A 12,673-nucleotide genomic window follows, 5' to 3' on the forward strand; every position below is an offset into this window, starting at 1 on the left:
CAAAGCTTGGGGGATTCTTTTGTTTCTGTCTCATTTCCTTGGTAACTTAGACAAGTGATGGAGAAAAAGTCAATAGTGAAGGTTAAAGTAAAATTATGTTTTTACTTTTCAGAGAGCTGGTTGTTAAACTTTAAAAATAAATACAAAGGAAGATGTGAGGACAGGCTGCCAAGTAAAAAAATGAGGAAGTAGATGTCATAGAATCTGATGCCCTCCTTTAGATGTATAAGATGCTTCTGCATTTGAAGTGATCTGTTCCCATAGAAATTTTTTTAGTTTAAAGAATCAAACAGATCTCCAGTGCTATTGATACACAGATCAGTGTGATTACACTTTGTTATTGTGCCTCCCAGTGTTCTAGAAATCATTGAACTGAATTGTTTGTGGATATTAAAATGACTGCCCCTTTCATCAAGTCAAGTATCTTGGCCAGAAATTTAGCCACTGTTCCAGCTAGCTGCTACGTTTATAATAATAACGATAATGGTAATAGTAATTCACATGGACTTAGTGTTTTCAGGTTTTCAAAGCCCTGCACACAGTTTTAAGGGAAATATACTATTATTGTTTCCATTTTAAGTTAAGGAAACTGAAGCTAAAAGAGTGTATCTCACTTTCCCAGAGACACTCATCTAGCATAATTTCTGAAGCTAAATTTGAAATAAGACACTGTTCACTCCAAACCCAGTTTCTTATCCAGTGTACTAATTGCAGAAAACCAAAGTATTAAAATATATAACCATTTGGATGTGCATGAATTAAGGAAATTCTGGGAGAAACCAAAGGGAGTTTGGTTGAAAAGCAGTTTCTTTCCATCCCCTCATTTTATCCTACAGGAAATCACTTCCAGAAACACACTCTTATGGAAGAATGGAATCAAACCACCACTGGTTTCTTCTTACTGGGGTTGTTTCCCCCAACAAAATCTGGCCTGCTCCTCTTCCTCCTGGTTGTCCTCATGTTCCTAATTGCCTTCTTTGGTAACTCAACCATGATTCTCCTCATCTGGATGGACCACCACCTTCACACCCCCATGTACTTCCTACTCAGTCAGCTTTCCCTCATGGATCTCATATACATTTGCAGTACAGTTCCCAAAATGACCACCAACTACCTGACTGGAGACAATTCCATTTCTTTGGTGTCTTGTGGATTCCAAAGTTTCTGTTTTGTTCTCATAGCAGGTGGGGAAGGGCTACTGTTGGCATCCATGGCCTTTGATCGTTATGTGGCCATTTGCCGTCCCCTCCATTATCCAGTTCTCATGAGCAAGAAAATGTGTTTGCTATTGATTTCTGGGACTTGGGTCTCTTCATCCATCAATTCTGTTTTCCATACAGCATATGCACTTTGCATGCCTTATTGCAAGTCCAGAACCATTAACCATTTCTTTTGTGACATCCCTGCCATGGTACCTCTAGCCTGTATGGATACCTGGGCCTATGAGTACACAGTGTTTTTCAGTACCAACATATTTCTTTTGGTTCCTTTCCTTGGTATCATGGCTTCCTATGTGCGGGTTCTCTATGCTGTCCATAAAATGCGCTCATCGCAGGGGAAAAAGAAAGCCTTCACTACGTGCTCTACCCACCTGACTGTGGTCACCTTCTATTATGTCCCATTTGTATATACATATCTGAGACCACCAACGCTACGTTCCCCTGAAGATGACAAGAACTTGGCTGTCTTCTACACTATCATCACCCCTATGCTTAACCCCATTATTTATAGTCTGAGGAATAAAGAGGTTCTGGGAGCCTTCCAGAGATTCCTAGGGAGATCTTCATCCCAAAAAGAATAGCTGAATGCAACCAGAAGGTATCTTAGAAATTATGCAGCCATTATCTTATTGAAAATTGGAAAACAGGAAGGAATTATAATTCTCCATTCGTACGACATGGAGATTATTTTTCCTAGACTCAAACTAGTATTTATTTAGAATCTACTCTACCTTAGGACTGTGCTAGATGCTGAAGTCATCTTTTAAGAAAGAAAATAATTGCTTCTATCATGAAGCTGATATTCCACTAGGCAATTGCCATGATCATAGATGTGCAAAAACTTGTTATATCCAAAGTGGGAGAAGTCACCATGAAATAAACAGTCCTCTATAAGTCTCATGAGGGAATACACTTGAATTGTACTTCGAAGCAAGCATAGAAATGTTAAAGGATGATGTTGAGGAAGGGTGACATTCCAGGTATGGGGGGGATACACCATGCAATAAGGCATGGTGAAGATATATATATATATATATATATATATATATATATATATATATATATATATATATACACATATGATTGTATAATTGTGTTTTAGGCATATAATGGTATTTCTGGTGCCTCTGAAGAAGACTGAAGGAAGTGAGAGTAGAGGTCTCAGATGGGAATGAATCCTGAAAAGGTTTACTACTGAAATGTCAATCAGAAGTGTTTGCATAGAGAAAATGATGAATCACTGAAATGTTATGATCAAAGAAAGAAAAGGTAATAAGTGAGCATTAAGGGTATCAGTTCTTCCAACATTATGATCAATATAGGGTTAATGACATGAAGCTCAAGTCAAGTTAGGTAAATGATAGCTAAATCTGTTTTCAGAATTATCTGTAGAATTGTTCAAGTGAAGAAAAATCACAGCTCATCTTCCTGAGCTGAGGAATTCTTATTCATAGAACCTCTTTCATCTTCAGAGTGATCTTGTGAGAAGGTGTGGATTGGCAGGAAAAGTACCATGGATGCAACATATCAAGGAAAATATATTTCATGGCCAGAAAAAAAAATGTTGAAGTTAAATGATCACTTATTGATTGGGGATTGAAAAATTGTATTTTATGAAGGTGACTGAATATGATTGTTTTACATAGGAAGCATAAGAAGAATTCAACAAACCCGAGGGAAGTCATATATCAACTGATGCAGGATAAATACAGTATATCCAAGAGAAATATTTATAAATGTGTAAATGTATATATGTCCACTTGTATGTATACACATGTACACATATGGGTCTATATATACATATTTATACATATAACTATACTGAACAAAACATTGTAAAATAATGAACCAAATTCAAGAAATATAAGAATTTATATTACTGAAAAGACCATCCTGACTCTATATGAGTGCTTATGAAAAATGTCCCATAATCATCTTAGCCATAATATCTTTACTACAAGTGTGGAATGAGTCCTTTATTGTAGCATATGGTGAATGAATGAGTAACTAAATGAATGCATGAATGAAGAAATGAGTGAATGAACAAAAATATCAATTTAGCTTTACCTTGGGGCTAGACACTATGTTAAGTGTTGATGATTGAAGTAACAGTAGACAATATAGTCATTGTTTTAGGATAATTTACAATCTAATGAGGTGAGTAAAGCATAAGGGGAGAGACAGGAAGGAAAAAGGGGGAGGCCAGGACCCAGCAACATAAAGAGGAAACGATGGTCTTTTCATATTCCCAGGCTAGAGGCCTTAGATTGTAGCCATAATATTGGAAAAATACGAATAACATTAAAGAAAATTCTATTTCCAGTAGCCAAGATGGCAGAGGAAGCATAAATCAATGTAATTCTCCAAACAATCTTTAAATAACCTCCCAAAACAAATCCTGAAACAGCTGAACCAATAAAACAATGAGCTAATACAATCTAATAGCCCAAGGATCTTTTAAGATTGGCTAAAAAAAATTATCTCACAGCAAACCCACCCCAACTAACCTACCAGAGATCCCGAGCCCCAGTTCAGTGGACCATATGTCAATATTAAGACCCCTCCCCCATGTGCCTGACCACAAACAGAGGAAATGGAAAACTCCAGCTCTAAGCATAAAACTCCAGTTCAACATTATCCTGGGCAAAGAGTCAGCCTCTAATAGCCAAACCCAAGAAATGCAAAAACATTCAAACCAGCTCAACACACATAAGATACAATCACTAGAACACTGCATCAGTATCATGCTTGCTGCAAATCCCCTACAGTCTCCAGAAGTGCCATGAACCTTGTACCTCAGGGCAAAATCTTTAGCACCTGCAGTCCCTCACATAAAAAGCCCGAGAGTGCCCCTTTAATACTTTAGAGAAGAGCACAAATTTAAAAGAAAGGAAAAATGTCAAAAAAAGATGAATAAAAAGAGCATCAGAAAAGCATAGGAAAAAAGAAAATTAATATAGTGATAAGGAAGAAAAAGACACAAACTCAGAAGAGGACAACAGTATCAAAAGACATATGAATGGAAGAAAAATGGGAAATGGTTTCAAGCCCAGAAAGAACTTTATGGAAGAGTTCAAAAAGGAGTTTAAAAATCATATTAGAGTTAAATGAAAATTTGGTGAAAGAAATGAGAGTTTAAACAATTATAAGAATAGCTTAGCCAAATAAAATAATTGATTAAAAGGTAAAATTTACCAGATGGAAAATATGTTTTAAAAATCAACTTAAGGGTGGCTAGGTGGCATAGTGGACAAAGCACCTGCCTTGGAGTCAGGAGTACTTGGATTCAAATCCGGCCTCAGACACTTAATAATTACCTAGCTATGTGGTCTTGGGCAAGCCACTTAACCCCATCTGCCTTGTGAAAACCTAAAAAAAATCAACTGAAGAAAAATTCCTTAAAAAATATATTTGGGGGCAGCTAAGTGTTGCACTGGGCAGAACCCTGGCCCTGGAGTCAGGAGTACCTGAATTCAAATCTGACCTCAGATACTTAATAATTACCTAGCTGTGTGGCCTTAGGCAAGCCACTTAACTGCACTGCCTTGCAAAAAAGCAAAAAAAAAGAAGAAGATGCTCAGTAATTCTTGCACTGGAAGCCAGTGTGTGTTATCTTCTGAGCTGCTTTGGTTCTGACACTCATCATAATCACTTCTTTGATTTTATTGGAATTTCAAATGTTCACCTAACGAAATCTGATTTTATTTACTTTAAGAACCCAGGAGTAGGGGCGGCTAGGTGGCCCAGTGGATAAAGCACCGGCCCTGGAGTCAGGCGTACCTGGGTTCAAATCCAGTCTCAGACACTTACTAATTACCTAGCCGTGTGGCCTTGTGCAAGCCACTTAACCCCATTTGCCTTGCAAAATCCAAAAAAAAAAAAAACAAAAAAAAAAAAACAAGGAGTCTTGATACCTTAATATCTCTGAAGAAGCAGTAAAATCAATGGTTAATAAAAGCAGGGACATTTCCATTTCTTCACCCTATTACCTCTAAAAATAAACAACAGGAACACAATATTAATATGCCCACTGGACCATTGAGTGCCCTGAGTAATGCAGGGTATTTTAGCTGATTGGGCAATGCCTGGCACAGGTAGAATTCAATTCTCCCATCTCTAGTTCTATTGTTTCTGACATTAGACCAAATTTTCTCTTCTCAAATGAAAAGACTTTTCCAATTAAAGATATGATAGTAAATGTTTAAAAATCGATTCCCCTCCTCCAAAAAAATTGACGCAATTTTCATTTTTATTTGATTTTTTACCATTTTCATTACTTTACTGATAGCCAACAAACAAATGATAAATTATGTCCTTAATTTTAGCATTTCACTGATTTCCAAGGTGTAAATGCTTACACTGAACATTTAGCTCCTGTGATATAGCTGTGACCTGGCTCCACTCTTCAGCTTCCAATTTGACAATTCTACAACTGCCCTTATTGCCAAACTTAGAGGCTGCCTTCTTTGTACATTCAAGTATCTTCAAGTCAACCAAGTCCTTTTTCATATCTGGAAATCAACCTTATAATTTTAAAATAAAGAGATTGAATTAAATAAATTCTTTATTTTGGGGTTTTTGCTAGGCAATGGGCTTAGGTAGCTTGCCCAAGGCCACACGGCTAGGTAATTATTAGGTGTCTGAGGCTGGATTTGAACTCAGGAACTCAGGAACACCTGGCTCCATGATGGGTGCTCTATCCAGTATGCCACCTAGCTGCACGGAATTAAATGATTTCTAAAAGCTATTACAAGTTCAAAAACTCGCATTTTCCTGGTATTTTAATGATTCTCTGTTTAATTCCCTATTGGTTTGTGCTTAGTGAATAGATGAGCCAATAATTCTCTGCAGAGAGTAGATGAATAATGAACAACGGTATATTTTTATGTCCAGAGTCAGGGATGAACAAATGAATGAGCTCAGTGAAGTATTTGAGTCAGAGATGGGGGGATGGTTATTGAGGTGATCTCTGAGGACTTGGACAATGCAATCACTGAAGAAAGGAGTGTCAGGTCACCTAATAGTATAAGAGAACATAGGTAGTATTTCATTTCTGCCTTTCCCTGTAGCAGCTTCCTTCAGGAAGTGCATCAGGACTAACTGAGCAATACCAGCCTATTAGGCTGTTGATCATCATCATTTGAAAAGGTGAGAGGGATATCAAAATTGGGGTCACTTTGATCATACAATGTGGGTTAGAAGGACACAAAGAGATCAAGTTTAATTTCCTCATTTTGCAGATAAGGAAACTGAGACCAAACTGATTTGCTTGACCAGGTTCTCTTAACCAGTAATTGTTTGAAATAGAATTATTTATTAAATTAAATTAAATTAAAAGTGAGGCCATCCTGATTCAAAGTCTATTGTTCCATGTCCTATGCCAAGCAGAGACTGGGGAGGATCAATACAAAGCCATTGCTTATTTCTAATGAGGACTGGATGGTAAGACATAATTCATCAGTTAAATAATAAGAACAGTTCTAATTTATATGGAATTTTTCTGATACAGAACATTTCTTTCTGAAGAACCCTTTGATATAGAGTGTAAAACTATGTAAAGATAGGAAATCTGAGGTTCAGAGAAATGTAATAGGTTCTAGATGTGTTGCTAAAACCCAGATTTTTAGATGATTTATCATTACTCCAAATCAACTCTGATATCATATGATTCTGCCAGAAATTTAAATAAGACAAAAGGATAAATTCCTAGAAATGGAGAAATAATTGGAAGAGTCTGTGGGAACTCCTTCTCTGATGACTGTCTCAAGAACCAGACTCTCTTGTCAGGAGCAGAATAGGCTTGGCCTTCCTATAGTGGAGGAAATGTTACCTTTGATAGACCCTTGCCATTTAAGGGCTCTTGAGCAAAAAATCTGAAAAGCAAGGAAAGGAGAAGGTGATGGACAGCTCTGCAATTCTGTCAAACACACTATTTAATTCCTAAAAAACATGCAAAATGCATTTTGCTATCTAGATGTCAGTATGTTGCTTGGTCCTCTAGAGAGATGGGGACTGGCAAGTGATAAAAAGACAAAAATAGAGAGAGATTCATCTTATCTGTTTGAGGAAGTAAAGGAAAACCAACCAAAAGAATTTTCAGATACAAATTCAAAATAAAGAAATTCATATGACAGCCTTAAATATAGGATGATGATTACAGAAACCTCTACAGACAATTAACTAATAATAGCATTAACAACATAAATTAAATTGAAGTTTAAAAAATTAAATATACTGTATAATGAATAAAAAATTACTTTGAATACATATTATGATATTTGAACTTTGAAAAGTCCCATGAACCACCTTTCATGAATGAAAAATGACACGAAATAATTTTCCCCAAATATCCCAGATGCAGTTCTTCTAATTCTAATGTCACTGTCTTTTCAGAGATCCCCTCTGAGATCATTTTCATAGCAGAAGAGCAAAATATGAATAAAGAGCAGGGCTTGATTATCTCCTTCTTTTTCCTTCTTTCTCTTCATTAATTCTCCCTTTTCCTTATTTCATTATTGTAAAAGATGAATATGTTTCATGCTCAGAAAATGAATGAGGAACAAATTTAAAGTTTCTGTCTTGTAACCTTTAAGAGTTTTCCTTTACGAAAAAAAAAAAAACTAGAGAAAAGATCACGTATGTAGAAGTCCATCTCTTTAGAAATAAAGAAAAGAAAAATTTCCCACATTTTGGAAAAGTCAAGTAAGACATCCAAAAGAAAGAGTTTTTATGGCTTGGAAATACCAAAGACATTTTTTACAAGCAGATGGATGAGGGAAGACAGAGAAAATCCAATGCAAATAGAGCAGTAGAAATATGTGTAGTTATAAAACCAGAAAATAAATAGAAATAGAACTAAGGAAAGACAGAGACCTGGGAGAAGCAAAGAGAGCTAAGACACAGAAAGAGAGAGAAAAGGGAAACTGAGAGACTGCTACAAAGAGAAAGGAAGATAGTTAAAAAAAACAGAGACCATAAGAGAGATCTATTGCCAGAAGGAAATTGTATGAAGTGATCTAATTAGTTCTGAGCCTTGGACAGTATTATAAAGCAAGAAAATCAAAGTAAATGTATTCATAGATTCAATGACCTGTGAAGACTCTCCAGTCATGGAGAGTGAAAAAAGAGGGTGTCTCAAACTGAATTCTATCACTTGCAAAGTGAAACATTCTTTATTAAACGGGTACTACCATTGCACATTGAAAATACTGATAATATAATTTCCATGAACCAGTAGGATTAATGGTGTAGGTGCAAGGAAGCCACCAATGAAATGTGACACTAAACTAGTTTGGCACAGATCTGTATCAAGTTGTGGAGCCATTAAAATCGAAATTAATGGTATTTTGGTGATATAGTAAGTTGTAACAATAGTGAGCAATTTTACAAAACAATGATTCCATGAAGGCCTTTAGAGAACTTGAAATGATTGCAAGAATGTTAATAAATTTCCAGTGCCTATGCCAATGAAACCCTGTGTGTTTCCAAATAAAAATAGTTTAGTAAAAAAGTCAGAACACACAAGAGAGATGTCTTTTTGTTATTTGCATGTAAAGGTAATTTTTCTAAGATATATATTCCTTTACTCAGTTATTTAATTTTAAAGAAGTTTCCTGGCAAAATGTACTTTTATGTTCTGTATTTTATGTTCTTTGTTGCTTCATTACTATTTTTAGATCACCCACAATTTCCAAAGTAAAAAATGTCATTCTTTGTAAGAAAATAAAATGAAGACTAAACAGTACAACAAACAAGCAGCATGGGAGAAACATTGAGACATTATTGAGAGTTTCCTGTACTTCAAAATAGTCCCTCTTTAGGGTCAAACTTGTTAATTATTTTAATGGTTTTGTTGTTTACTTCAGTTTGTTATGGGTGTCTGCTTTGCTTTTTTCTTTCTTTTCCTTCACTTGTTATCAGTTTCTCAACTCTTTCCATATTTCTATGTTCCATTACAGTCATCATTTCTTATGGAAAAAATATTCCATAGTATTCATGTATCAGAACTTGTGTATTCATTCCCTATATTAGGGATATCAACAGCCCCCCCATTTTTTCCACAGGGTATTATATATATATATGGGCTCTCTTTTTCACTGACCTTGTTGAGGCATACACTTAGCCATAAAAATTCTGGTTCAAAGAGTATTGATTAATACTTAATCCTTCTCAATGAATGACTTCAACTCACTTTTCAATAGTAGGAGCAATTCAAAGCCCTACCAACAATGCTTTAGTGTGCCCTTCTTTCAACAGGTACTCTTACCTTGATGATTCTCATCTTTTTTCATCTTTCCAAGGTTATGACTGTGACATGAAACCTCAAGAGACATTTTTGTCGTTTTGTTTTTCAGTTGTGTTTCTCAGTATTGGTGATTCTCAGTATTTCATTAATGTGGTTCTTCGTAGTCTGAAATAGTACCATTGAAAATTATGTGTTTATATCCTTTGACCAGCTATATTTGGGGAATTGTTATCTTATCTGTGAATATTATTTTTCTGTTATAAATAACAGCTCCACAAAAGAGCTTTTGACACAAATATCTATTTGTTCTGGTTGAAAAAATCACTGTCCATCTTAAAATAACTTTTATGCTCTGTGTTCAAAAGCTTTTCATTTTATGTAGTTGAAATCATTGTTAACGATCTCCTCTACTCTTATTTAGTTAAGAATTCACACACAATTCACCTGGTTCCCTTCTATTTGTTTTTATGGTATGATATTTGTTTGCTTTTAATATTTAGGTCATCTGTCTTTCAGGCTACTGCGATCTTGGGTATAAAAATCTATCCCTACTCATTTCCTGACTGAACAAAACTTTTCCCAATAATTCATATTCATTGGAATTCTTTCTTAAGTTATCTATGTTTTTGAGTTTTTTAATTTATTTTTTTAAAGTATTATCATTATGAACAAAGAAATTATACTCTGGATTCATCCTCTTTTAATCAAAGAAAAATATTTGTTTAGATTAGAAAGATAAATACCTCTTTTGTGTCAGGATGACTCATTTCCTGGGGAAGGAGAAATTGGAAGCTACAATCTGAAATATGGATTATGTTTTTTTTCATGAAATAACATATCATTTGACTACTGGAATATCATTATAATTAAAACTCAGATTATATAATTCTTTAAATTTTATAGACTTAAAATAAATATGTAATTTTACAAGAATGGTTTGATGTTTTTGATCAGTCTAGGTATTCAATGTCATTCAGAGTCTCTCTCTCTCTCTCTCTCTCTCTCTCTACATATATATATATATATATATATATTGCTGCCTCTGTATCTTTATCTATATCTGTATCTACATTTATACCTATATTTATAAACCTACATAATAAATATAATTATACAATAAATACATGTAGCAAAAGATATTTACTTAATATGGCCCATTAATAATTACTATATATCTCACTCATATTTAATACATAACTATATTTATCATAACTTTGCATTGCCTTCCATATTATAAAGGATCATATGATGTATAAATTTTCATGCATGCTGACCCATGGCTCTATGTATATAGGGGTGGATGTGTGTAAAAATATATGTAAGCATGTATATTTTTAAATCTTCTTCAATCACATATCTAGCAAGTTCTCAGGACCTCAATAGCTTTGTGATTCTGGGCAAGTCAATTAACTGTTCAATATTTCAGTTTTTCCATCTATAAAATGCCATAATAATAGTGATAATAATAATAATGATAATAGCACCTACCTGCCAGAATTGCTGTGAGGATAAATATGAGATAATATTTCTATAGCAATTGTCAGACTTAAAAGAATAAGTGATAAAAGAAATAACAATATTTAATTGAATAAATAAATTTTATAAATAAATATTCCAATGCCCTGTGTGCACATGTATAAATAAATAGATATATAGTTTATGTCAAAGTGCAATGGGCATCTGTACTTAATAAAATAATATAATAGGGGCAGGTATCATAGAAGCAGTGGGAGAAATGATAGGAGGGTTTGGGGCTCTCAAGGAAGATAACACTAATTTTGAGGAAGGAAAACCATAGCATTTAAGGCAATTGCTATTGACTCTATACCCAATATGACTATAGAATAGAAAAAAGTCAATGGAAAGCAGGATTGTCAGTAAAACTAACAAGGGAGATAGGAATACACTGATGCCCCTAAAGCCTGGGAAGATTGCAAAGGGGCATTTCTGAGGAAAGATGCTCAAACTGTGCTAGCATCAGTTCCTACAGTTAATTATGCAGTGTGAGCCTTCACAGCTCAGAAATCAGCAAAAGAAACCCATCAAAGCTTGGGGGATTCTTTTGTTTCTGTCTCATTTCCTTGGTAACTTAGACAAGTGATGGAGAAAAAGTCAATAGTGCAGGTTAAACTAAAACTATGTTTTACTTTTCAGAGAGCTGGTTGTTAAACGTTATTAATACATACAAAAGAAGATGTGAGGACAGGCTGCCAAGTAAAAAAATAAGGAAGTAGATGTCATAGAATCTGATGCCTTCCTTTTAGATATATAAGATGCTTCTGCATTTGAAGGCATCTGTTCCCACAGGAACTTGTTAGTTTAAAGAAGTAACCAGATCTCCAGTGCTCTTAATACATAGATCAGTGTGATTACGCTATATTATTGTGCCTCCCAATGTTCTAGATGTCATCAAACTGAACTGGTACTTGATATTAAAGTGACTGCCCTTTTCACCAAATCAAGTATCTTGGCATCTCAGAACTCTGTGAATACCCAACAAGGTAAAGATCAAATAATGTCAGACGAGCAGGGACAACTATTTAGAAACAGGGAATTATCTGAGATTTCTGCTAATTGTTCGTATTTGTTTCCAATTTGGCCAAGTCTTTGTTATCCCATTTGGGGCTTTCTTGGTTAAGACACTGCAACTGTTTGCAATTTCCTTCACAGGTTCATTTTACAATAGAGAAAACAAGGCAGACAGAGTTAAGCTCAAGTCCTAGAACTAGTCCATGTCTAAAGACAGATTTAACCTCAGATCTTCATGGCTCCAGGGCCAGAATTTATGCACTGTTCCAGCCAGCTGCTATGTTTATAATAATAGCAATAATGATAATAGTCATTCACATGGAATTAGTGTTTTCGGGTTTTCAAAGCCCTGAACATAGTTTTAAGGGAAAGATACTATTATTGTTTCCATTTTAAGTAAAGGAAACTAAAACTAAAAGAGCTTAACTGACTTTCCCAGAGACACTCATCTAGCATAACTTCTGAAGCTAAATTTCAAGTGCGACATTCTTGCCTCCAAATGCAGTTTCATATCCAATATACCCACTGCAGAAAAATCAAAGTATCAAAATATATAACCATTTGGAAGTGCATGAAAAAGGAGATTCTGGGAGAAACCAAAGGGAGTTTGGCTGCAACGTAGTTTCCTTCTATTCCCTCATTTTATCCTACAGGAAAGCACTTCCAGAAACACACTCTT

At 34.9% G+C, this 12,673-nt stretch overlaps 1 protein-coding gene across 1 annotated transcript; it reads left to right on the forward strand.

The window, feature by feature from the left end:
• Positions 1-862: 862 nt before the first annotated feature.
• Positions 863-1,801, forward strand: LOC141492892 (olfactory receptor 2L3-like). Its single transcript, XM_074193605.1, has one exon. It carries the CDS (start codon positions 863-865, stop codon positions 1,799-1,801), a length of 939 nt encoding a protein of 312 aa, XP_074049706.1.
• Positions 1,802-12,673: the final 10,872 nt, after the last annotated feature.

The sequence above is a fragment of the Macrotis lagotis genome, chromosome 1 (assembly GCF_037893015.1).
Source record: "Macrotis lagotis isolate mMagLag1 chromosome 1, bilby.v1.9.chrom.fasta, whole genome shotgun sequence".
Lineage (NCBI taxonomy): Eukaryota > Metazoa > Chordata > Mammalia > Peramelemorphia > Peramelidae > Macrotis > Macrotis lagotis.